Source organism: Protomyctophum bolini (genome assembly GCF_963924005.1).
Source record: "Protomyctophum bolini genome assembly, chromosome: 17".
NCBI lineage: Eukaryota > Metazoa > Chordata > Actinopteri > Myctophiformes > Myctophidae > Protomyctophum > Protomyctophum bolini.
Window position 1 is genome coordinate 12,158,981 of NC_137878.1, and position 27,593 is coordinate 12,186,573.

Consider the following 27,593-nt stretch of genomic DNA (forward strand, 5'->3'; position numbering starts at 1 on the left):
AGCTAGCTAGATAACCCGGCACAAAGTCGGTCCACTGTGTGTGTGTAAGGGAAGTTCAATTCTTTTCACAGCAATCAAAATAGAAGCAGCTATATATAGCACAGGGCGAGTGGCACACATGTAGTGCGAGAAGGCAAACAGTCAACTGCTGAAAACAAAGCATTGCTTTAGTTCATGCCGGTTAGAAGCCCCAGCTGTAATCAGCTGTCAAACGGCTGATTGAATAAATCTTTCTGATAGCCAATAGCCATGCATCATTCTTTTAAATGGAATAAATACAATCACACTCATGTGTAGTGAGGGGCGCTCTTATCGGCATACATCATCATTCTTCACATTCCGTGCTCAGCCAAACAAATCATCACAAATGACAGTGTAAAATGAATTACATAGGTTACAAATAGAAGTTAAGACAAATTTCAAAACGATCTAAAATCAGTTACATATTGTGGGGATCTGTATGCTCACCAAGGTTTTAAAATGACTCAAGGGTACCAATGTGGTCAATTTTAATGTAGTTTGCATGTCATTCCATGTATTAGGGCCACAGAAGCCAAAAGCAGATCTACCAAGTTCAGAGTTAACTTTTGGTACCTTGAATTTGGGGAAATTAATTGATCTGGTGTGGTAGGGTTCAGAGTCCCATTTCAGAAATGATGAGATGTATTTAGGACAATCTCCAAGCATGGCTTTATACAAGAACAGGTGCCAATGTGGTTGTCGTCTCTGTCAGGGAGGACCATCCAACCTTGTTATATAAGATACGGTGGTGAGTACCTATCACCCGTAATAAATCGAATCGATGAGTGAACAAAGTCTAGGGATTTAAGAGTGGATGCTGCTGCATGTCTATAGATTATGTCCCCATAATCCAAGACAGACAAGAATACTGCCTCAATACCCTCTTTCTGCTAATGATAGGATAACTGGCTTTATTATACAAAAAGCCAATTTACCAGCAAGGGGGGGGGGGGGGGGGAGAGAGAGAGAGAGAGAGAGAGAGAGAGAGAGAGAGAAAGAAAAAGGCTTCCATAGACACATTCTTTGCCACCATGAACCAATACACCCCCCCTATCACAACAATTCACAACAAACCTCAACAACCACAACACAACACACATAACCTATACTGTTTATCAGTCTTCAATTGAAAATTAACATTTTCGAATTGATGGCGGTTATGTCAAAGCCCAAAACCTCTAGTTCGAACCAAAAATAAATAGCAAATTCACTCATAGGATTATTGAAGTGATCAAGACCCACATTCACACATACCCTACCTTCGATGGCAGATACAACACAACATACAAACTGTAGATTCACATCAGCATCACACCAGAGCCAGAAACAGTTACTGAACCTGTTGTTTCTTTGCCAACCTGAATGTTTCTTTGCCACCCAGTAATTGGGTCCAAAAATGATAGTACACCAGCTTGAATCACACTACACACCGCATACAACACAAGCAGCAGCAGCAGCAAAGAAGCAAAAAATGTAAATGTTCCTACCTTGAGCAGTCTTCTACTTGACTTCATCAGTTTTGATGCCAGGGTCAAACTTTGTAACACATGAATAGAAAGTTCATGTCATGATGAGCCCTCCAGCGGCGTCTCCAGTCATCTCCATCCTCCATACATCTGGCTAGCTGCATGGCCAGTACTTTCCTCCTAGTATAAATGGCACCGACCGGCCTCATTCTCCTGGCTGCCATCTTCTCACTCAGCCTTGGATGTTTAGTGCTGCACATAGAATCCTGGTGTAGTGCAGGGGTCAGGGATTTAGGGCAGGCTCAGCATGTCAAAAGAGAACTAGCCTCTGAAACCCAAACGTTTTTATTTCCAGGAGAACAGACTCAGGGCTGAGAAGCGGTGCTTGGGGGTCTGGGGTCATCACCCTGGCTTGTGGACCTGTGGAGCAGGTTGAGAGAGACACCATAAGCTTTGAGTATACAGGTAGAAGGAAATAAAGTGAGCTGACCAAGAGCCACATACTAGTAGTGTACACTAGTGTACCCTGTCACAAACTCATTAGCAACAGCAGACAACATACACAGCCTTAGCCGCAATTTGCAACTCTAGATTTATTTTTTATGATGGGATGAATCTAGAGTTGCAATACCCTCCATTGACTCCCTGGTGTCCCCGCTCATCCAAATTGCTTTTGCGATCTGCTTGTATTAAACAACGTTAAACTCACCAACATTGCAGCTGTAGGGAAAGCTTGAATTATCCTCTTTCAATCTGCAAAGCACAGAATTTATTGACAGAAAGTAGCTACTAACATGTCTACTGTGGATTTGTATGAAACAAACGCTTTGCAGATTGAAAGAGGACAATTCAAGCTTTCCCTACAGCTGCAATGTTGGTGAGTTTAACGTTGTTTAATACATGCAGATCGCAAAAGCAATTTGGATGAGTGGGGAGTCAGTCAATTGAAGATATTCAGACCGCGGCCATCTTGCCAGCAAAGTGCTAACTATGGCCCAATCCCAATTGCCTCCCTCAAGCCCTGAGCCCTGAACCCTCATTGACTTTAGTGACGTCAGCTGTAAGTGCTTGAGGGTGAGAGGCTGCAAGGGCTCCACATTGTTGTGAAAGTAATGGGAGGGACAGCACGTTTTATTATCGTTTTATTATTAGTTTCTTAAATACACTTTCCTGTGTGATATGGGTTGTAATATTCATATATAATAATATTCATTATAAATTGCATTTCCATATTATTTTACTTTGCTCATTAGTCATTTCTCATCATGTTTCCCTTATTATTATTATTAAATATATAGCCTATCCTTCCATTCCGTCTTCCTTTGAGAACAGTGAGAAAGCACTATTGTGTTTGTTGACATTCTAACCGCGATACATGCGATACATAAATGCTGACTTTGGCAAAGGGCACATAAGGGGGCGGGGCTGAGCCCTCACTGATTTACCGATTTCAAATGGGACATCCCTCAAGCCCTTGCAGACTTCACATGAACGTGCAGCTCATTGAGTCAGCAAGGGAGTGGATTGGGATTGGGCCTTAGTGCAACTTCCCATTGACAGCCCATTCATCCAAAAAGAAAAGTCATATCTATTCTAATTGTATTGAACAACGTCAAACTATCAGCAACATTGCAGCTGTACAGAAAGCTTGAATTATCCTCTTTCAATCTGTAAAGTTTTTGTTTCATAAAAATCCACCATAGACATATGAGCTAGCTTCCTAAGTTCCTGTCAAGAAATTCTGTGCATCATATTTTTGTCAGAGTTTGGGAGTGCTCATTGGATCAGATAGGACTTTTCTGTTTGGATGAATGGGCTGGCAATGGGAAGTTGCACCTACCGGTAGTTAATTAGCACCTTGCTGGCAAGATGGCCGCAGTCTGAATATCATCAATGGAGGGTATTGCAATTAACTCTAGATTCATCCCATTATAAAAATCATCTAGAGTTGCAAATTGCGGCTAACACAATACATATACTGCATCCCTCAGGTTATAAGTTACAACAAACAGTATCCAGCCTGTAGTACAGTAACAGTAGGCCTACATATATCCTATTATATCCTGTCTCAACATACACAGCCTAGTATACATAGGTGTATGTTTACGATAAATAATATATTTTAGGAAGGAATTAAGCTGTGGGGACTTTGGACATGCCTGCCCTGGACCTGGGTAGTGGGTATGCCTTGAAATAAATTGAGTCATTGTTAAACAGTTAAGAATAATGTTTCATACAAGTATTTGGTGCTGTGACACACCAAACTTTATTTATAAATGTAAGTAAGCCCTGCAATGCTTGCATGCAGTGCACACAGACACAGCACTTAAAGCACCTGTTTGTTCTTGTTCATTTCTCTCTCACACACACACACGTAACTCACCTGCAGAATAAAAACAAATCGACCAAGCAGTTTGTTATGATGAAGATGAATTGACTTCTCTTTCAAACTATCAACACACTTTTGCGTGTTGTGAACTTGTGACTGAGCGGTTTTCACTTTTAAACAACCCACACTACTCCACTCAACTTCCATGAGGTGTAAAGTTACACTATAAGTTGTTTATATATTTCACTCTTTTACTACCAAACTCCAAACATAAGGAACTCGTGTTTCTGTTTCTCTCTCTCTGTGTCTGCAGCAGGTGTGCTGAGCCTGTGCGTGGAGGGGGAAGGGGCGTGGCTACGGGAGGATTTTAAAGAGCGCGCTTGAAGCCTGCTAAGGGGGGGGGGGGGGGGTGCACACGAGGCTAGTGTACACTCCATTTCTAACTACCGGTAATAATTCTAGTAATGTCTGAATGTATGTCTGAAACACTGTCGTTGCTCCTCACTGGCTGCACGGACGGTGCACCAATCATTCTGACTTTTCACACAGGCATTGCCCATAACATAAGGTCTTAAGCCCTTTTTTCAATTTAACAAATTATTAATTCGTATTTTATTTATTAGTGAATAAAAAAATTCCCATCGACTTACATGGGAGAATGCGAAGACTGTGTGTGTGTGTGTGTGAGACGCAACTTGGCCTGTTGTAGCGCCACCATGAGGCTGATTTGAAAACTGTCAAGTTGCATTTCTTCCTCAGCCTATAGTGGGAATAGGCATGCACGGCCGTGGATATGCACGCTTGGGATACACTGCCATGTCTTCCTTCTCAGAATGCATTTCTTTCATGTGGATTCTAAGGGATTCGATTTCCCAAAAGTTGTGTAACTGATCTGACACTAGTGCCTGTTCCTCTCCGAAAACTCACATTCAAGACAAATATGTGAGTTTTGGGAAATTTCTAATTTGAATTCACTAATAAATGAATTATTAATTAAATATTTGATAAATTCAAAAAAGGGCTTAGTTAAATGGTGCATTTATATAGCGCCTTTATCCAAGGCGCTTTACATAGATTGTGCATTACATTCACCCATTCACACACCGATTGCGGTGGAAGCCATGCAAGGTACCAACCAGCACATCGGGAGCAATTCGGGGTTCAGTGTCTTGCCCAAGGACACTTCGACATGTAGACAGGAGGAGCCGGGATTCGAACCGCCGACCCATGGATCATTGGACGACCTGCTCTACCTCTTGAGCCACAGTCGCCCCTTAGTTAAGACCTCCTTATAATGTTATGGGCAATGCCTGTGTGAAAAGTCAGAGCAATTTTAATAGTGCAGCCAGTGATCGAGGAGCAACACAGTGTTTCAGACAAGGAATATTTTATTTGATGTGCTTTTGACCACCGGTTGGGTTAGTTTGTTTTCACCATGAAACCTCCCCAATTGAGTACTTACACGAAGACAATGATTTATTGTATTAAAAAGCTACTAGCCTACTGTAGAAGGGTTATCATGTATAATTTACTTGTATTGATCCTATAAACAATTTAATATAGGTCTAGTTTTTCCCACCAATGTTGGAGCTCTGGCTCATGGACTGAGAACCAAAAAGAACTGAACCGGTTCCAAACGGTGGAAAGGTACAGTGTCCTGAGGTCAATGTACAGTTTACTGACAGCTGGAGGCCATGAGCATAGTGTCATGCATCTATGTGTCATGTGTGTGCATATGTAAAAGTGTGTTTGCAAACACACACCTCAAAACCCATTTTTTCATCTTCTGGTACAACCAGTTTAATTAATGTATAGCGTACATAGTATGTGTGTGTGTGTGTGTGTGTGTGTGTGTGTGTGTGTGTGTGTGTGTGTGTGTGTGTGTGTGTGTGTGTGTGTGTGTGTGTATGCGTGCGTGCGTGCGTGCGTGTGTGTGTGAGACATGTTCTCCTCAGTGACTTCCTGAAGAAGTTAAGTGTACGTCAGTTTAGAAGCACAGAAGAGGACTAGCACGATGTCATTACTTCAACTCAACTCTGTTATCTGTGAGTAAACTACGATCACATTGTTTAAAAAATGAGATGGTCTCATATTAAAGTATCTATTAGAGATAAATAAATCATCTCATTGTTTGTGGACAACTGCAAGCCTTTGGAGCTTCTCGCTCCATCGTTAACTTTAAGTCCTGAATAGCATCAGGACCAAATTATAACCAATTAGTTGACTTGTAAGTGGTTCCATTTACAGTATTCATGTTGTTTTAAGTTGTCTACTTCTAGTACACTGTACACTAGGCCGCGTCTCATGTTTGGGTTACGGACCCATTTCTATGGGTCACGAGTAAATATCCCATTTCAGTTTACTGCTAATTTTTTTTACAAAAAAACCCCTAACATTTTCAGTAATTAAAAGTAATTCAAACATTACAGATATTTTTTTTTTCCTCAACAGAATTTCATACATTTTTAAGAGATTCCATATAAAAACATAAAACAAACCGTGTGAAGACATAAATGTTTTTGGGAACCACTGGTCTAGTATGTTGGAAAGGATGATTCATTATAGATTTTTCAGTATATGTCTCTACTCCCCCCCAACACACTTTACACACACATTTGCACTCAAAGGACCACAATGGAAATATGCTGTCTGGATTGTTTTGTGTGTTTTATCCTTTTGACAGATGTGTACAAATATTGATGAAGTATTGTTCACGTTTGTTGGCATTTCTGTTACAGTGGTGTTTGTACTCTACTGGCTCCCAGCCACAGCAAGTAAACAACACGCACTCACGCACGCACAGGGGGATGTTCTAGTAGGATTGCCTCATTATTACATAAAACATATAGGCACTGATCTCCAGAGATGTGGAAAAATGTCAAGAAGGTCAGATGTGGAGTCATGCTTCTGGCATCTCTGGCATGTTTTGGGTCCACTTGTCCTAGAGGGAAGGGTCACTGCAAAGCAATACATGAACCTGAATGATCACCTTTATCCAATGATGAAACACTTCTATCCTACACAAGCCACCTATAGGCAAAGAGTGAATATGTTTTGGTAGAATGGTTAGAATCCCTCCAGTAGAGTTCCACAGACTTGTACATGTCATATATATATACATATGTCAAGGTGCATAGAAGCTACAGTATACTGGCATCTCAACTTATACAGTAGGCCTACTAAGACTCTTTGTCCTTCAACTTGTGTTTCCCTGCAGACATAGCGGTGACTTGTCAGACTGGAGCATTGAGGCAGATCTTGGACTGTGGTAAAAGACAACACACACTCACTCGTACAGACACACATATTGTATGCACATGTGCACGCATGCACCTTTAATATCACATGAACCTGTCTCGATGTGTCTGTCTGTCTGTCTGTCCGTCCGTCCGTCCGTCCGTCTGTCTGTCTGTGTAGAGAAGGCTCTCATCAGGGTGCAGTCAGTAGAAGCAGGACACAGAGAGACAGATGCCTGTGTTGATGGCATACCTCCTCTACAGACCCTGCCTCCTCTCTGTAACATGACCAGTACCCTGCAACACATGCAAAAGAGGTACACACACACACACACACACACACACACACACACACACACACACACACACACACACACACACACACACACACACACACACACACACACACACACACACACACACACACACACACACACACACACACACACACACACACACACACACACACACACACACACACACGTTGTGACAGCTTGGCTCTGACTAATTTCAAAATGTTTAACTCAATACATGTCTTTTATAATGGAACATCCTTTGAGGCAGACTTGTCAGTCACACTGGTGAAGGTTATTGTATGTATACCCAGTTTATCAATATGATGTATTTATTGATAACTTGTGTTCAGTTGCACAGGACGCAGAACCTGCATTTTCAACACGGAGTCCTGTGACACTGCTTGTTACAGGAAATGTCACTACATGAGAACGACCTACACCTGCACATTTGGAGGTAGTGTGTGTGTGTGTGTGTGTGTGTGTGTGTGTGTGCGACTGTGCGTGTGTGTGTGTGTGTGTGTACCTCTTTTGCATGTGTTGCAGGGTACTGGAGAGAGAGAGAGATTTCCAGACCATAGACACCACCTGCTTCTCAAGCTTCACGAAGCTTCAGTCTGATGATCACATTTATCAGGCTACCAGCTGAGGGACTGAGAAAAACTATAAACAGACAGACAACTAACAGATGTGTTTCTTATTGCAGCTTTAAAGCATGTCTGTCAGAAAGGCAAGGCTGTCCTTTACTGTGGTGAGTGCTTCAAATTTCAATTAATTATGTGCATGAGTGTTGCATGAGTGCCCCTCAATGTTTTTGAGGGGCACTTGTCTTTAGTTCAAGTTTGTTTTTTAAACACCATTGACAATGAAGGGAAAATGTACGTCATAATGTGCTGCATTAGATCATATTGTCTCTGTATTGTTAATGGCTTTCAATGTTTGCACCGTTTGTTGTACCAGTACATCACCTAATCAACATGAGTTACACTTTAATATATTAGCGCCCCTCACTTCACACGGGTGTGATTTTTGTCCTCCAGGCGACAGGGTGATCAAGATGCTGAGAGCCAACTATGGCAGGATGAACCGTAGGTGGTGTAGATACAAAGCTCCTAGACGTTTCAGGCATACAAAAGCCTGTCGGACTCCTAACGCCTTCAAAGAGATGAGTAGAAGGTAAAACTATACAAGAACAAAGATGAAGACATTATAGCTCTTTTTCATAGGCCTATCTATAAATAATGTCTGTACTGTAGTTTACTTTTGTATACAGTACTGTATCTCAAACAGTAATTCCACATTTTCTATCTAAAATGGAACCAAATTGAACCCGACATTGCTCCATTTGTATACAGTTAGTCATGGGGGTCTGTGAAATGTAAATGTTTGAGAACCACTAATCTATACACTTGTCTACCTACCTACCTACCTTTATCTTTCTCTCTAATGTGTTATAGGTGCGATGGGAAGCATAAATGTTCCGTGCGAGCATCCAATCATGTGTTCACCAACCCATGTCCCGGAGTACGTAAATACCTGCACTACTCCTACATCTGTGTACCTGCCAGTAAGAAACCTGTGAAGTCCAGTAAAGGAAAGTGACTGGGAAGTGGAGACGAGGGGCATCGGTCATCTACAATATATTATTCAGTAGCCTACTGTATTACTATAATGCATCTCTACTCGGATAAATGAAGTGATTGTGACTAGAGTTGTTTTTTTATTTTGTTTGTTTTGAGAATGGTTTATTCTGCCGAATGCTCCATCGCACGACAATGTGTTGTGCACCAAAGATTGGCAGATCGACAGGTTCACGTGTTGCATCCACAACAAGTTGTGGGCTGGTATATCAGCTATTTTTGCCATGACAGACACCACACCACAGTATGACAAAGAATAAATCAGGCTCAAGTCAGTTACTAAAAATAATCTAATCTAAACATACAGTAGACTAGTAGAGTAATAAACTAAACATGGGAGTAATAAAACTAAAAGATGGAGCAGGGATGTGAGCCTAATATAACTCCCTAAAACATTGCAACGTTTTTCACTATAGTACCAGGGTATTCTAGGCTCTAGTTGTATAATAAACCTATTTGTTTTAATACTCGTATTGCTTTATGGCACATGGCAGATAGTCCTTGCAGGTATTGGTGCAAATGTGAACTAAATCCAAGTATTACATCCAACCTGGGTCCAGTAAAGACTTATAGCTCCATCTACTGGGGAATGAGGAACACTGCAATGTAATCTTAGCAGTATTCATTTCACTAACTTTTGGTTGGTTCCCAATGGGAACCGGTTCAGTTCTTTTTGGTTCTTAGTCCATGAGCCAGAGCTCCAAAATTGGAACTTTAATTATGATTTGAGTGTGCAAAACCATAGGCCTACCTACATTAGATTGTTATCACCCTGAAACGTTGGTGATAAAGGGGTGGAAAAGGGGTCGAAGAGCTGATTCTAGTGGTAGTGTGTAGTTCATTATTTATGTAGTAATAGTAGTGTGTGGTTTATTAGTAGACTAATGGTTGTAGTACCAATCTCTACACATGCATGCAGCTGCAATTCGGAACTGGACTGTAAAGTCAAACCCTACCCCTGTTCGACAAGGGTATAGGATTTCAACCAAGTCTGTAGTTGTACTGGTCTGCTCCCACTGACCACAGTGACCAGTAGGACTGTGGTTGTACTGGTCAGTTCTCAGTACAACAGTAGAAGACTGGTTGCACTGGTCAGCTCCCGATACATCAGTAGAAGACTGGTTGCACTGGTCAGTTCACAGTACATCAGTAAAAGACTATGGTTGTATTGGTCAGCTCACAGATGTCATTAGTACAAGACAATAACCATTATAAAAGTTGGTGTACAAATATTACTAAATAAATCCATATCTTGAGAAGTCCATTACAAAAGACAAGAGAGACATTAATTACCAAAAAACAAAACAAGAATTTATATTTCATATCAACACAGGCACCCACCACGCCCCCTTCCCCAAGAAGCATTCAAGATACAATTAGAAAAATACAACTTTATATGTACATAAAAAGGTTTGCTTTGATGCCGAGTTTATAAAAAATAACAATCAGACTCAACTCACAGCTCCCTGATCCAACTGAAGGATGGATGGATGGATGAGGCCATGCGACCAGGTGATGTCGTGTTGAACATTCGTCACTCCTGTAGAGTTGATCATGTTATGGCGTTTGCATACGCAACGTTCCAACAATGACTTCACAGGAGAGTTCCATGAAACATTAATATTAATAAACATATTAACTTAAGAACAAACTTTTGGCGTTGGCACTCCACAGACTGCGTTACTCGCTCAAAGCTGCAATCCGTAACTAAAATAAATTATTGATTTAGTGCATTAAGTATAATCTTTTTATAAATCTGTATGGTAGAATATGTTACCATGGCTGAGTTCTAGGCCTTGGAGAAGGGAATGGCTAAAGGTCTTTACAAGAAAGGTTTCTCATCGTTATATTTCTGTGAGTCACTAGCCCTGTAGAGGGAGACAAGGATTTTATGAGAATTTTTGGAAGATGTGAACGTTGCTTTTAATTGATTTTCTTTTACTTCATTTAACCTTTTACTACACCTTACTTGTATTATGTATGTATAATCTTTATGATATCTCTGCCATTGTTGACTTAGCGTCCCAGAATAGGGACGCCAGGGTTCAAGTAGTTAATACCATATAACCAAAAACTGTGTTGGTTCAATTTGGTCCACCAGCTTTTCTATCGAGACATTTAGGTAGTACACCTACTGGTTGACAAGTGAAATTGCATGAAGCTCAAGAACAATTTAAAGGAGAATTCCATGCTAGAAGGCTTTCTTACCTTTATTTGTAGTTGCTACGTCCCCACCAAAGAGGTCCAGGTGTTATTTTGTGCAAAAGTGCATTTCCCCTACCATAAGCCCTCAATGGGGGTTGGGTTTGTGCCAGTTCGCTTATTTCCATCGAAATAAGTAGTAAAGTGTGCCACTTGGGATACTATTTACATTATGAAGAGAGGATATATACAAAAAAAAGATTTTTGAGCGATAGAAATAAGCGAATTAACACAACACCCCATAGCCTGGAACTATGGAAGTATCCTTTAAAGTCAAAACAGGCTTTCTGTATTACATGCAGCTCAGCAGTAGACATGTTGGCGCTCACACAGGGGATCAGATCAAATCCTGGTTATGGTATGGACAGTTTGGGATTGCAGCTTTAAGAAAGCTAAATGGGAAAACCGGAAGCAAAATGTATATACTGTATATATGAAAGACACTAACGGCAGCAGAGGAAGAAGCCGTCAGGTTGTCCGTTTAAATCTGTTAAAAGTAAATTCAGTAAAGACAAACCCAACAGGAAGTGGTGGTGGTAAATGGTATGAAAATGGGAGGACGACCAATCCCTCATTTTCAGATTCACATTCCGCTCTGTTGTTTTCTCTTCCCAGAGTCTTTTCATCACCCTTTCACTTGTCACAAACGTCCCGGCCGAGGCTCGTAGACGGGGACTCTGGTTTCGGTCGAACCAGGCGGGATGTTTATTCCGTCCAAACTGCCATTTGAGTAAAAAACAACCTCAACTAACTCTTTAAAGCTCTACTCCTTTCTCCTTCATACAAAACCAACCTAATCCCTCTCTCCTTCAATCTCTTCATTCATTGTCATCTAGCCCACTGTTCCTCAATGTCAGGTCGGGGGGGGGGGGGGGGGGGGGTCTACTACCGGGGGGGCGGTCTGCATCTCAGAGTGTACAAAACTACAAATGGAACCAACCAAGGACCCGTAAGATTCAAGTTGTACAATCAAATCAACAGAGACATACAAATTCTATCAAATGGGGGTCTGTGGGCTAATGCATATCAAACTAGGGGGTCGTTGAAATGGAAAAAGGTTGACTCACTGGTCTTCCACCCCCCCCGCATTCCTACGTTCCTCTTCACAACCATCTCTGCACCTTTCTCTCTCTCGCTCTTCACCCATTCCTCTCTTTATCTTTCTTAGTTATGACATCTATGTGTCGTCTCATCCTCCATTCTTCTCTCCTCTTACCCACACTAGCTGTTGCCAGACCTGGGCAGACAGGCGCGGACGTTTTACTCTGTCTGCCGGCGTCTCTTCCGGGTTTTTAGAGAACTGGTGGATGGAAATGAAGCTCCACCCACACGGCAGAATGCCGCTGGGGCAAGCGTTTCCGGGAATCTGGCCATCGCAGCATTCAGCCGCGTGGGTGGAGCTTCTTTTCCATCCACCAGCTGTCTAAAACCCGTCTAAGAGACGCCGGCAGACAGTGGAAAACGGCCACGCCTGTCTGCCCAAGTGTGGAAACACTGACACTCTTCTCCCCACACAACACCGTTAGGAGCTGACGTCCGTGGTCTCTGTCTCCACTAGAGTCACTTGACCCTCCATTCCCTCCATGATGATCCCTCCTTCCTGTAAGACCACCATCTCCCCTTCCGTCTCCTCGACCATCTCCTCCCCCACCACCTCCTCCTCCTCCTCCCCGTCCTCTCCTCCCACCACCACCTCCTCCATCTCGCCGTTGGAGAGTGTGGCGGTTCCGTTGGTGTGAGTGGCGTTGGGGTGCGTTATGGCCTCCAGTTTGATGCGGTACTGCTCCGCCTCCTGCTCCTTCCTGAGGAACTGCTGACGATACTCTTGAGCCTTACGGTTGGCCTCCTGCAGCTGACGCTGGAGGGAGTCCTGAGAGGAAAGGAGCGTTAAACCCATTTAGACCTGAGATCAGATTCTACAAATGTCTTCTAAATCCTGACTGTTTTCTTGAAAAACCTCATGTTTCTATGTCAGTGGTTAATTTCATGTCAAGGTCCCCCAGAATTATATGTAATTGGCCGCCGACCCCCATCTGAAAATGTTATTCCAGGAACCTCCCAGAAGCAAAGATTAGAGTTAAAAACAGTCGCTCTGACAGAATATATTTAAACATTTGAGCCACATTTTCACAACTTTTCAAAAATAGCAGACCTACACTTGTAGATCTGCTTTTTGCAATAGCTTCAATAGCTAAAGTATAAGAATGGGTTGATTTTGTCAACTTGTCTTCATTGGCTGATTTATTTTGAATTTGATGCGTGTATGTCAAATTTCTTAATTTCCAGGACCAAGATTTGATTCATCATTTCATTTGTAGTAGTTATAGTAATACTACATCCACTTTACTCCCTACTCCTTTTCAGAGCTTCCATTGCAGGCTGTCTCTGTGTTGTAACTTGTGAGTTCATCAACAGTCTGGCTCCAGGGAGACTATAATAATACATTCATTATGACACCACATACCGTGTTGTCTGAGTCATTGTGATTGGTCTCCAACTTCCTCTTCCTGGGTGGCGGAGGCTGAGGCTCATCCTCCACCACCTCCTCTGTCACCTGGTTGGTTGGAACTGCCAGCACTGAAAAATACAATAAACTTGATTATACCACTACTAATATACCACATATATTTTTCTTTTTTACAGTGTGTGTGTGTGTGTGTGTGTGTGTGTGTCACATACTCTGTTGTCCGTGTTGCATGGTAACAAAGAACGGTTGTCCAACTCCCCCGGTGGTCTGCAGGTTTCCGTGCTGATCCGTTACGATGGTGATGACCCTCTGACCTTGCTCGTTGACCTGGATGTTGTGCTGGATGTTGTTGGAATCCAAAGAGTTGACTGCTATTGCATCCTCTGACTCACCTGTGTGTAGAAACACAGTAAATATATACTGTACATACATGCACACACAGAGTACATACTGTAGACACACTGTGTGTGTGTGTGTGTGTGTGTGTGTGTGTGTGTGTGTGTGTGTGTGTGTGTACCTGTCTTGTTTAGGAGGTCAGACAATTGTAGTTGATTACAGTTGATTCCCTGGATGATGAACTGAGGTTGAGAATGGTTGCCTATGTTCACGTTCACCTGATTCTGCATGCCCTCCTAGACACAAACATTTTGCAATGTCAACATGGCAGAAACATATACAGTAGACACAGGGCTTCTAAGCATTTAAAGTATGAGGTATAAAGTACAGCAGCCTTGTGTTCATACAACATAAAGATTGGGTATTGGGTAAGACTGACGTTATGTATCTTTCAGGACCGTTCACTGCTTCGTCTCAAACATTACTCTATGGCTCTGGTCTCAGCCACCGCAGTGTATTTTTTGACATTCCGTTGAATGTTGCCACTACTGTTGGAGCAGCCATAAACTACACAGGTTCATCCCGATGTTCTGGGCATCTTTGTAAAGTTAGTGTTAGTAAAAAGCAGGTAAAAGAGTAACGTTTGAGCAGACTGACAACAGTCTCAATGTTTGTTTATATTTATGGTTATGGTCTTGTGTACAGCAGTTGCATAAGAGCAAGGACTCATTTTGTTGTGTGATGACATGGCTTACTGTTTGTCATTCTATTGTAGTGTTCTTGTTGTTACCTGAAGCATTAACATCAGTTCAGAATGTTGCGTGTCCATTGCGATATCAAACGGTGTCTTATCAAACTTGCTGAGAGCATGAACGTCGGCTCCGTGCTTCAACAGCATCTCTACAACTTTCTGGTGACCATGCTGAGCTGCCCAGTGGAGAGCGGTCATCTTCAACATGTCTTTAGCATTGATGTCAGCACCACTCTGCATGGACATAGACACACACAGAGAGACAGACATTTGACTACACAATAATAGACTGTTGGTTAGATCTCATATGAATACAATTAAATATATATATCAATTTAAAGAGAGAGAGATGAGGACCAAGGGATGGATCTCTTGGCTAAGTTGGCTGCCTTCAGCTCATTAATTAATGTAGGATTGTCATTTCATCCGATCCTCACGAGGTCAATATGACATCACACACACAACCCATTGACCTACCCTGACCAGCAGCTCTACGATGACGCTGTGTCCCGCTGAAGCAGCCATATGCAGAGGGGTCCGGTCTACCTTGGTCCGGGCGTCCCTGCTGACGCCTGCTCTTAGCAGTACATCAGCTGTAGAGTAATGACCATGCTGGGCCGCAAGGTGGAGGGGAGAGGTTCCCAACTAGAGAGATGAGAATTTCTATCAAATATTTCATACGAAAACAAGGGCATAAAGCTTCAACAAATAACATTAAATTAACACACAAAACCTGATCGTACCCAGTCAGTGGTGACATGAATAATAATACTGTAATAAAAATAATAGTAATAACCAGTAAGACGCTGTGAGGGTAAGATGCAACCTTGCGTGCATGGCACCTGGGTGATGGCCGACTACTGGGTGAGCGCTGGCACTTTGGCATGGTGGGGGGGTCAGATCAATATATGGGATGAATTCTGTACTGGCCATATATGGAGTGTCTCTTGATTGTAAAGGATTTGCTGAGGTCAGATCAACATATGGAATGTCGGAACAGGTCAGCTCCATATATGGAGATCTAAAGGTGGCAGCGGGGGCAGTGTCTTGAGTGCCTTAATTTTCGGGCCGGTTGAGAACTCTGCCGGGCGCAGCTGCACTAATAATAACTTTGAGGTGGGCCTGTCTATAGTTTGAATGGACAGGTATCAGTTAAAAGGGAGACGTCGAAGAGGAAGGACGGGTGGGGAAGGTCAACATATGGAATGTCAGAACAGGTCAGCTCCATATATGGAGATCTTAAGCCCTAACCACACCGAAGGGTCAAGACGGTTTTAGCGTTGTCCCTGCGGTGTGATATGTCTTGTTGCACGTTGACCGAAGTTTACCCTAGTGATTCAACGCATGGCATTCAATGGCCCAAACCACACCAAAGGGTCAAGACGGTTTTAGCGTCAACTCCTTGCAACCGTTAGGAGTTGCATGGTGACCCTTTGGTGTGGTTAGGGCTTAAGGGTTTGAGGTCAGATGTAGAGTTGCTGGCTGGCTCCGTATATGCAGATCTAGGTGATGAGCCAGTCTTCTCCATGTCATCATATATGGAGTGTCGCGAGGCGTGATGTTCTGACAACCATGTATGGAGGGGCGTGTCCCGACTGACGGACAGGTTTTGCAAGCTTTCATAGTCAAATATATCGTACCCAGTCAGTTGTGAATGGTGCTCCATTGGCCATGAGGTTTCGGACCTCATCGTCTTGTCCTCTACGAGCTGCTTCTAGAAGACGCTTCCCCAAATCCACCAACGACATCTAAGAAAAGACACATCACATGACCATGACTAACATAGTTTATACTGTCACAGCATATGTTTACATCAATATAACTAAGATGTTATACCAGTAATCTGGCTTGAATTGCATATTTAGTCCAGTCAACCCCTAGTGTCCGCATGGCGCATGTGCAGTACTGCTTCCGGAAGATTGCATTATAAGCTTTGTAAGCGCTTGTTTCACCCCTGTCTAAAGATGTTACGTGCCTGTCCTGTCCTAAGTTTATCATCTGTAGCTAGACAGAAATACCTTTACTTTTTTGGAAACAATACTGCAAAAAGGGTTTTCGCCACGCTTTTTGGACAGCCCAACCCCCGTTCTACCGATGCAGGGATATCCTGCCACAGAACCTCTTCTCTGATCTAAAAGCGTATAGTGAGGTTCCAAACTGAGCTATATTTTGTACAACTAATTCATTTATACCTACATACGTTCTTTTCGAGGGGCTCCTATATACAGTTTTTTTTTAATCATTTTTATCCCACGATTTTGTGCGCTACGTCCCTGGTTGGACGTAGCGCATGGAAGGAACATGTTATTCAAACTAGTTCCTTTCCCCTCCATCAGGCGCCCCGGCTGGCCAGGGGGAGGCAGTTTAGAGACCAGGATTACCTCACAAAAGGTTTTTTTGAGGGTACCTACCCTAGGGGACACGGGGAGAACATGCAAACTCCACACAGAAAGGCCATTTTGCCAACCCCGCCTCGGGTATGGGCACTGATGACGCGGAGGAGGAAACACACCGCCAGCGCCCACAGCATCCTGAGCAGGAATCGAACCCAGGACCTTCTAGCTGTGAGGTGACAGCACTACCAACCGTGCCCTATATACAGGTTTGTTTTAAAAACGCCATAGAGCACCGAAGTCCTGACGTAACTCGCTCATCCCTTCGATTCCCCTGGTTCGTGGAAGTAATTTCTCTATGGAGAATAACATGGGCTCATCTTAAAATCGTTTCATATAAGTGTTGTGGTCCAAAAATAAACAAGTTGTCTCGGCGTTATTGTCAGGGAAGTGTCTCTGTATCGTTTGCAACAGTCAGTCACTCATATATAGTCTGTTTCTAGCGAAAATGTAACTAATTCAGTCAGTTGATTCTTCATATCCATACGAGTGAAACGGCCAGGGTGACATGTTTATTTTTCGAACACAGTTCTTATATGAGGCGATCTAAAATCCATTATAATGCAAATAAAAAGTACATGAACCTGTGAATTTGCACCCTCTCTACCGATATTGACGTCAGACTTCGGTGCTCTATTGACAATGGATGGAAAATTTATGTCATCTTGTCCCTAACACAAAGTTTGTTTTACATCACCATTACATGACCTAATCATAGCATGAGTTATGAGTTAGACTTTAATATATTAGCGCCCCTCACTTCACACGGGTGTGATTTGCAAAGTAACTGGTAAATAATAGTAGTGGAGTAAAAAGTACATTTGTCTCTGAGGTGTATTGGAGAAGTATCAGCTAAAGTAAATACTCATAGTGTACATAAAAACTACTTAAAAACGTGGAAATTTGTGTAAATGTCCACAATTAAATTTCCACCACTGACAGCCCTCATTGAGAATCTTTGCTTTATATTACATTTATATTATTTATTGTTGTGATTGCGACACCAACAGACATATTTTCATGGAAGACGAGAAGCCATTTTACTACTGGCCTCGTCGAGGACAGACCCCGCCATGTGGCGCGTTCAACCTATAATAATTATATCAAATAAAATAAAAACACACAAAATAAAATGTTCTGAAGTCAAACTTCTCCGAAGCATTTACAGGAATCAAACAGGAAACTGTTTGATATTAAGTTGTTGGGTTTTCCGGGGGAAGTCAGAACAAGAAATGTCCTATTTTACGCTACTACTTCCACATCCGGTTAATGAGGCTTTCTTGTCTTCACACACAACGACAAATTGTCTTTGGTGGACGTTTAGGTTTAATTAACATATATTTGTTTAATGTCGGGTGTTTTAATTTGACCATTTAACCCATAAAAGCACACGTTATCCCGGAGCGAGAGACGTGGGCCGCAAGAGACGCGGGGCTTCTGGGGGTTTGTTGCACTTCTCTCTCTTGGGTTCGATGCTAATGCTAACGTGCTAACAAACAGCTAAAAGTCATTTTGTGGAACTTTGCTCGACCAAAATAACACGTTCCCCAGTAGAATTGGCTTGAACAAGCGTCAGGTCGACACTGTTTTCGGGTGAAAGTGCGTATTTTTTTGTCGAATGCACGGGGTCGGCGCCACCACGCCGCCCCGGAGAGAATGCAGGCTCGTCGGGGTAAAAAGCCCCAGTGTCGCTCGCCAAAAAGGAACAGCTCTACAAGGAGACGGCGGGTTGCATCGCGACCCATCGTGAGCTTGTCAATCTGTTATTTTTGGCGAGAAACTACATCGCAACAACATACCAAACCGGCTAACTATCATGTTAGCATGCGGTTAGCTTCCAGCTAGACCCCCACACGGGAGTTTCTTACCTCCTCCGGCCGTTGTTCTCCAACCACGAGGCGGTGAGTCCACGTTCCCCTTTTTTAACGCGTCAAACCGTGGGTTTAATGAGGTGATAATGTTAAAAATGTCACGAATGTTTTCGTTTTGTTTATTATTTTCCAGGTACAAAGATGGCAGCCAGCAGTGCGACACCGGAGGTGGAAACCAAATCTGTTTTAACCTCCCCGTGGGCGGGCACAGCACAGCGCGAGGACACGACTACGGCGATGCGCTCGCTCGCTCACTCAGCGGCTGACCTGGGACCAGTGAGACAGGCTGAGTGGCTGTCTGAAGTTGAACACAAGCAGACTGACTTCAGATTAGATGCAGTTACCACTGCAGTTCAAGTAACTAAAAACAAAAGGCTGACCTGAGACCAGCCCGTCTCTATTAATGATTTTATCATTCATGATCCTGACCACAACTTATAAGCTGCTGTAAGGATGAACAAAACAACTGACCAGAGATCATGATTTGTTATCATGAGTCATGACTGATACAATGATGTGTTGTTAAATGGCTCTATATTCTATAGGCTGTGTCATTCTCAAAGTAGCGTTCCACTGGGCATTCTCTAGTGGTCAAAGCTGTCTGGTCACTGTACGTTAAAAGGATGTGTAGGATCCTATACAATCTAGTGTTACACTTTAGTAAATTGAAATTATTTTTTTTTAAAGATATTTTTGGGGCCTTTTTGCCTTTATTGATAATTACAGTAGTTTGACAGGAAAGGGGAGAGATAAATGGGGAATGACACGCGACAAAGGCCGTCCGGCTCGCCGTCCGGCTGGCTTGGCAGCTTAGGTGCCCAGACGGTTGAGCTAACCGTCCAGGCCTATTCAGGACATTTTAGTTTAATTTACTCCATTTAAAACTCTCATTGTAACATACAGTAGTAGTAGTAGTGATAACAATTGTACTTTTGGAAGGGCTAAGGGCATTACGTTGATCTTTTCAGGCCATTGGTTAAGACTTTTCAAATTGAGCTTACCACAGTTGAAGTTGGAAATAAAGTTACATTGAGTTGAATTGCTTGTGATTTATTTACTCAAATGTGCTTCATGTAATGTCTGCCTAATTCACAGAAGTGAATTATATCCTGACAATGACCACCTAGGCAGACATCCCGCTTATTAAATCTATGTACTTCATACATAGATTAATAAATTGACCCAAACAACAAAACGAGGAATTTCCTTGCTTGCGGAAGTAGTAATTAAAGTATTCTGCTGACTGAGTCTGCCCAGCTGCAGCACTGTCGGGAAAACAAGGAAGTGAGTTGTTCAAATAGAATCCATTTTCGGGTACTGCTTAGTGCCTTAGTCTATTTATCGCTCAAATGTTTTCAAAAACATTTTTGAGAGCAATGTTTAGCTGTAAATGACATTGTGTGTGTTTACACGGCTGTCATGTTGAAAACGCCAGTAAATCAAGCGGGGAGCAGCAGGTGCTCCGGGGCTTTGGTTAGGCATCGGTCTGTTATAGAGCGGAGCGGTCATCATCCTGAAATAACAGACCACTGAATTCAGCGATTGACCAATCAGAATCAAGCATTCAACCAAGCCAAGTTAAGAAGTAATTCCAGCTAAATTGTGCCCACAATTTGTATACGCATTGAGTTTGTAACATTTAAAATGGTTAAATTTGGAAACATTGACTGCAAAAAAAATAAAAAAATAGTTGGACTCTAAACATCACATACATTCACTTCAATAAACATGAGCCAAACCAAGTATTTAGGATTTAATTTTATTCCAGACAGGTCATGATGACATGAGTTGATAACCTATGCATGATTCATTCTCTCCCACTGTGTGCAATATCACGCAATCACAGTTTAAAACGTTAACATACCTCCAGTGTCAACACTGAACAACATATCCAGTTTGTTTTGCTGCGTTTCTATTAAAGTTCAGTGTTAACATTATTCCCATCATGTCCTCTCCTAGCTATCCTGTAATGACACTATGACAGCACAAAATGTAACAGTCAGAAATGCTGCACTTTATGGGAACCACACAAGCCAAAGTTGGATAGAAGTCGCCGCAATTAATCAGGCCTTTAACATTCAAAAATATCTCCAGACAAACTCAATTCATGAAAAACAGAAGTGACCAAAAGGGGAAATTGTCACACAGGTGAAATATACATGTTGTGGTTTAAGCCATTGCAGCAGTTTTGAGGCCTGCTCATGATTAAATTAATACAGCAGCATGTTAAATAAATAAATATACTCTTGGAATGTGCCTGAGGAAAGGTGGCTCAGTACACGTAAAACAAGGCAACTAAAGGAATGAGGGGGAAAACAAGGCAACTAAGGAATGAGGGGAAAAGAGGTTAATGGACAAGTGTATTTGTCGTTTAGCATACCGGTAGTTCTCTGATAATGTAAAGCTTCAAATCAAGGTTTAAATGCTCCCAACATGCAATAAAGATCTTATCGCCAAACCACACATGTGCAAGACTGAAAAACTAGGAAGACAAAGTAAAGAATAAAAAGATTTGTCTCTCTTTGAGCTGTTCATAATGAACTTTAAATCCTGTCAATGGCGTTGAATAAATCACACATCTGACCACGACAAGATGGGTGAAAGTATTTGCTACAAAACTAACATTCACCAAGGCAGTTTGGAGCTCAGAGACAGTGATCATACTGTCAAAGATTATTTGTAACTCGTTTTTAACTCATCCAAGGGTTACCTAACCTTTACATACAAACCAACAAGTATATGTGAACATTATATTGTAAATGCTGGTACACAACTTCAGTGACCAGTTGCATTATAGTCACATCCTGTGCATCAGTCAATGTTGAAAGATGAGATTTGTTTGTAAAAAAAGAAAAAAGTTAAACCTGGATGGTTGTATGCTCAACCAATCACATCCCTGTAGTGTTTGAATCTGAGCTTTGATTAAAATATTGAATGTTAGCTTCCATTAGTTATGATTAATTTATACTCGTCCAGTGTTGGCACATAAAATATCCAATAAACAAGCTGAAAATGTGTGCTATTTTAGGCAAGCAACATGGTCATACATACGCACGAGAAGCTTCCGTTTATGTTCGCTGGAGTTCAACATTGTAAGAAACAGGAAAGAAACGTATGGTTGACACCGCATTTCGCAGGTTTCTCTCAGTGAGACAACCACTTGAGTCTTAACCAATGCATGTCAAATGAACTACACAGCAGAAAACCGGAGCTGTACACAACATGCAAGACAACATGGCTGATTGGCACGTCTCCCCTTTAGACACATGTGTTACCCTAAAGGCTTTAGGCACACACTTGGATTGTGGCTGTAGTATAATTGATCTAGGTTAACTATCTAAAACAAATGGACCAATATGGGCAGGGAGGCATATACTAGTGTAGTGTATGACATACACTACTACTATTGTAATTGAAAAGTCCATTCAAAGGGGTAATTAACTATTTTCCAGAATGTCAAACCTGTCCTGAAGTCTTTTAGTGTCACATATGTTACTTTTCCTTCATTATAAATAATTATACGTTTAATTCCGGTAGACCAAAAATGATATCTTTCACAATGTTTTATGGGGCTTGGGTTCAGAACAGCTCCATTTGTAAACAATGCAACAAAGAAGTGCCTAAGTGCCAAGAATATTTTGGGAAACGGGTCATAACCACAGATCTAGCGCAGATCCTCAACAGAAGGCCGTTGTCATTTGATCCAAACAAGGTCTCCAGCCAGAAAGGAGTGGTGATGGTTGAGTTCTACAGCAGAAGATCTTCCAGCAGAGACTCAATGTTGACAATGGGAGCCTTCCAATAGTTAAAGGACGAATACTCTGGAGACAGTTCAGCCTGAAGGGGAGACACATCAGAATATAGTTCATATATCTACACACACAACTCAGGAGGTTTGAAAATTAACCCATTTAATGTCTAATTCTGTCTATGTTTCTGTATCAGTGGTGCTCAATATTTCAGGTTAAGGACCCAAAAAAAGATATGCAATTGGCCTCCGACCCCCATCTGAAAATATGTTGTTCCAGGAACCCCCCAGAAGCAAAGATTTGAATTAAAACCATTCGTTCTGAAAAAATATATATATTCCAAATTTGCGCCACATTTTAACGGCTTTTCAAAAATAGCAGACCTACAAGAGTGCCACACTATGAGCTTGTAGATCTGCTATTTTTCAATAGCTAAAGCATAACATCATGCTTAAAACACCAAAAGGGTTTTTTGGGTTCCCACCCAAAATGGGTTAAGGTATGTTCATTATGGCAGCCTTCAATTCTCAAAGACACTAAATTAAACGGTAAGATTGGGGAATGACCCATGAAAAGATGCAATCACATCTTCTGAGTAGGCATGGTCAAAACTGGATTTGTTAGTCTGTGTGCTGAAGTTACGAAGTTACTGAACTTGTGTACTGAACTTGAGATACAGTGTACTTCATAAGTTACAGTGCAGCTTGCATTGTGCTTGATAGTGAGATGTTTCTCTGTCTGCATTGTACTGTCTTGATATGTGAGGCATCCTGTTAAGTGGCACCCATAAGGTCCGCCTGGTATGCAGACAGTAAGGCTAGCCTTGTACATCGTGAGGTCAACCTTGCGCATCATCATGCCACGTTCCTATGTCGTGCATCTTCATATCTTACTGTCTAGTTTCTATGATCCAGCACTATAAATACATTCCCTGTCTGTCTAATAAACTTTGTGAATCTATGGTGTGATACTGCCTCTGTGTCTCATCATTGGTTCTCCCGGGCCCGTCGCCGTACCAGCAGAAGTACTTCAACTGGATTATCACACACCACCCAGCCTACACACACTACCAGCCTGTTCAGAGCCAGACCGACCGAGGGTCCATATAGAAATTACAACAGGCCCTAGGGGTCAAACATCGCATCTATCACCAAATAACAGTTATACTGAAAATACCAACATCCTTTTGTCCGCTTACTTCTTCAACATAGAGGTTCCTGGTTTGAGATAAGAAGATCGGCATCTTCTTATCCTTTCCCTGGCTGCCCTTCATGATTAACTTGCTGTCCTTCTTTCCCAAGTCCTCCAGTTCCGACAGGTCCAAGGCAGGGAGGGGCTGCCTCCAGTACAGGAAGGAATCATACTGATCAGACTTCTCCAGCATTTTGTTTTATGTCTGAAATGTAAATAAACAGGAATAAATGTAAAGGTCCTACATTTAGACATTTTTATTTTGGCCTAGAAATAGCACTGGGGTGTGCTAATGTGGTCAATACTTGTCATCTTCCAAGGAGGAAGCATGAGCTCAGCAATTTCCATGACGACAATCAGCCTATTAGATTGTGAGATATATTGTGTTTGTTTAAGTGGAAAAGTCCTAAGGGTGTTGCTAGAGGAAAAAGGCCATGGAGTCAACAATATCAGTAGAGTTCTGAGTCTGACTGTGGTTCTTGATTGATGGACCACAGTCTAACATTATATTTATAATTGGACAGTCAAGTCTTTTACCCTAATTGTTTCCAACTTCATCCATTTAGTATTACTATTCACACCTTTCTGGCAGATTGATTTACTTCAGAAATAAAATGTATATGGAATAGAATAGATCATTGCAATGAGGCTGTTCTGAATGTTAGTGTAATTATCTCCATTCTTTAGCCTAATGTATTTCATTGATTGATTTCTGGAGTAAAGGGGTATTTATAATTTGTATGTTTGTCTTGATTTTTATGTCAGGAGCATTGTAAGGATGTTGTTAACTTGTTTCTTCTTGGTATGGTGGCGAATAAAGTAATCAAAATATCACATTTTTCTACTTAACATTCTACATTTAAAACAGCTGCCATGCATACCACATGACAGGCATTTATGCCGGTATGGTGTTCCACTGAAGTTGGTTACCTATAGAATTATGTGACTAGTTACAGCCAGTTAAAAAACAATCAATATTTTTTAGTTTTACATTTTCAATTTAGCTATGAAATCAGTGAAAAGTCGGACTATGGAATGCAATTAGTTTATTCCCATGGGAAAATGATTAAATAAAACGAGAACAATAGAAAAGGTAATATCTCTCTTGGTGGTCACCATTTATGGTGTTACACGGAGGTAAACGCCCAAACAGCAGAAAGGAGAGCAGAACATCACACCGACCGGGTCAGTTGTCTCACACGTAACCGTTGGTCATCGTGTTATTTTTATGACAGTCAACTGACCAGCAGTGGACAGGCTACTTATAGTAACTGGGTCATATATCTCTCTCGGTCTCTCCGCATCGCCTAGCTCATTTTTAGGCTAGGCTATTCCCACGTTATCTCTTCCAAGAAAAAATAACCCATTTACAAACTATATCAAGAATATAAATGCATATAGGAGTTTTGACGAGCAACATCCTCGTACGATGAGAGTATTTAATTTAAAATGTGCCATGCATTTTTTTTCTTTTCACAATTATCTGTAGCTGACAGCTGTGTAGGTTATGCAAATTAACATTTGTAGTATTATTAAATGAGCGGTTGTATTGTAGGCTACAGCTCGTACAGCTACAGATAGAGGCGTTGGCCTTGTCTATTTCTAGGATGTCACAGTAGGGCAGGCAGTAGCCTACTTAATGAGAAATAAAACCTATTTAATCATTAAGTGTGCTGTGCAATGTGCACGTTTATTTTCCTTCATTGTGAGACAAGCAGGTGCGGGTCGCAGACTAGTGCATCTGCATCATGATTCATCATCCTGATTCCTGTCGACAATTAAAACAGTTGAAGCCCGAATAATAACTAGAGAATGAACCCAAACTCACCTTTTTTGTTTGTTGTTGAAACAGGAAATATTGTCTTTTCTTGTCTTGAATGAGATTATGAGATCCGAAGACAAACGACGTCTTTGTTTCAAGACAAGCAGCAGAGCGGTGACGATGCGAAAGATCTCTCTCGACTCTCTCTCTCTCTCTCTCTCTCGTTACACAATGATGACGTTATCATGACCGACCTCAGTAGCCTAGGCGGCCTACATTTCTTTTATCAGGGAATGAAATATCTCTTTTCCAAATGGAAACACAATGGTTGGTATTATAGCCGCGTATATATAGGCTATATATTTTTTAATTTATTTTTTATTAATAGCCTACTTATTTTCCCCTTCAATATATCCTCAAAATATGAAGTCAGGTGTCTGAGAGCTGCTGCAGCTACAAGACATTTCATCCCCAACAGTAACACTCTCCCACTCCCAAATAAACTAATTCAAACGACCATGAATGACGTGAGCGCAGTGCACGCACACACGTGCACACACACTTCTCACAGTAGAGTAGACCTAGTAGGTTTTCAACAGTTTCAACTCCAAATTCCAAAACCTCATATAGCATGGCAGCAGAGTGATCAGACAACATGGGGCACAATCAATGAAAATCCATTGGTCAAAAACTACAATTACAATCACATATTCCACAATCTGATATGGATCATAATTTGATGAATTGAAAATAAGTAGGCTATAGTTTACAAACTTTACATATTGGGGTATACTCATATGTAAACAAGTATCTTCTGGTTCTATCCTCAAGTGTAGTAGTTTTTGTATTGACCTGTACTTTCACTTTCGTGTGTATGTATATAGGCTGAGGCCTATATTGTGAAATATAATTTTCAATCAATCAAGGGCGGGTCAGTTTGTTGGCCCAGTAGTCCTGGACTGTCATGATTGGATAAGACGCTCCTGAAGTACGAGTGGGTGACAATATTATCACACGAAAAGATGAAATTACTATACCTCCATCCTGGAGGAAAATCCTTCCGGTGATAGAATATGGCCACCAATGTAATCAAAAAGGTCAACCAAAGAACACGATCGACTTATATGCATGCACCTCTTGGTACCACAGCACCTCAAAGGCCCTTAAAACAAGGCTCCAGACTTCCCAAAACAAACTGGTCAGGTTACTACTTGGCTCCCCGAACCCATCTCACCCCTGCCCATTTTGACAGGCTGGAATGGCTTAGGGTTGACAATGACGACAGAGTAGAGAATCTTGCAATGGGTCTGGTCCACAAGATTTTCTACACCACCAAGATACCCATGTACCTGTCTAAATACTTCAACTAGTCAACGAAGTCCACACCCACAACACCAGAGGGAGTTCAACAAACCATGTTCAACCCAGATTCAGCACAAACAAGGGAGTAAATTAATTTCGCTCCTATGCCACCAAAATGTGGAACACCCTACCAACAGCCATTAAGACATGCAAATCCCTTGATTCTTTCAAAACCGCTCTCAAAGGGAACCTACGGATGGCTGCAATTCGAAACTGCAGCCCCCATAAAGTTTGAGCCCCTCCCTTTCCACCTACTGTAGGCCAGTTTTTTTTCTCCCTTTTTATCTCATTATATGATGATTTCCTGTTTTTTTGAGGGGCGCTAGCACAAACATTAAATGCCATTAACAATAAAGATAATTTAATGTTTGTTTTGCATCACCGATACATCACCTAATCATAGCATGATTAGACTTTAATATATTAGCGCACCTCACTTCACACGGGTGTGATTTAAAAAATATATATATTTATGTTGTCGTTCACAGTAACAGTTTTTGTATTGAGTTGTGCTTTCATTGAAA

The 27,593-nt window shown here is 41.7% G+C and overlaps 2 protein-coding genes across 2 annotated transcripts; both read right to left on the bottom strand.

The window, feature by feature from the left end:
• Nucleotides 1-10,274: 10,274 nt before the first annotated feature.
• Nucleotides 10,275-19,144, bottom strand: LOC308332226 (GA-binding protein subunit beta-1-like). The gene is made up of 8 exons (XM_080787985.1): nucleotides 19,003-19,144; nucleotides 16,382-16,489; nucleotides 15,219-15,386; nucleotides 14,781-14,975; nucleotides 14,172-14,286; nucleotides 13,867-14,046; nucleotides 13,652-13,764; nucleotides 10,275-13,057 (listed from the first exon to the last, which is right to left on the bottom strand). Exons 2-8 carry the CDS (start codon nucleotides 16,487-16,489, stop codon nucleotides 12,710-12,712), a joined length of 1,227 nt encoding a protein of 408 aa, XP_080644111.1. The 5' UTR covers nucleotides 19,003-19,144; the 3' UTR covers nucleotides 10,275-12,709.
• Nucleotides 19,145-20,743: 1,599 nt separating this feature from the next.
• Nucleotides 20,744-25,918, bottom strand: mllt11 (MLLT11 transcription factor 7 cofactor). Its single transcript, XM_080786768.1, has 3 exons — nucleotides 25,774-25,918; nucleotides 23,953-24,150; nucleotides 20,744-22,842 (listed from the first exon to the last, which is right to left on the bottom strand). Exons 2-3 carry the CDS (start codon nucleotides 24,136-24,138, stop codon nucleotides 22,753-22,755), a joined length of 276 nt encoding a protein of 91 aa, XP_080642894.1. The 5' UTR covers nucleotides 24,139-24,150; nucleotides 25,774-25,918; the 3' UTR covers nucleotides 20,744-22,752.
• Between the last annotated feature and the right edge of the window lie 1,675 nt (nucleotides 25,919-27,593).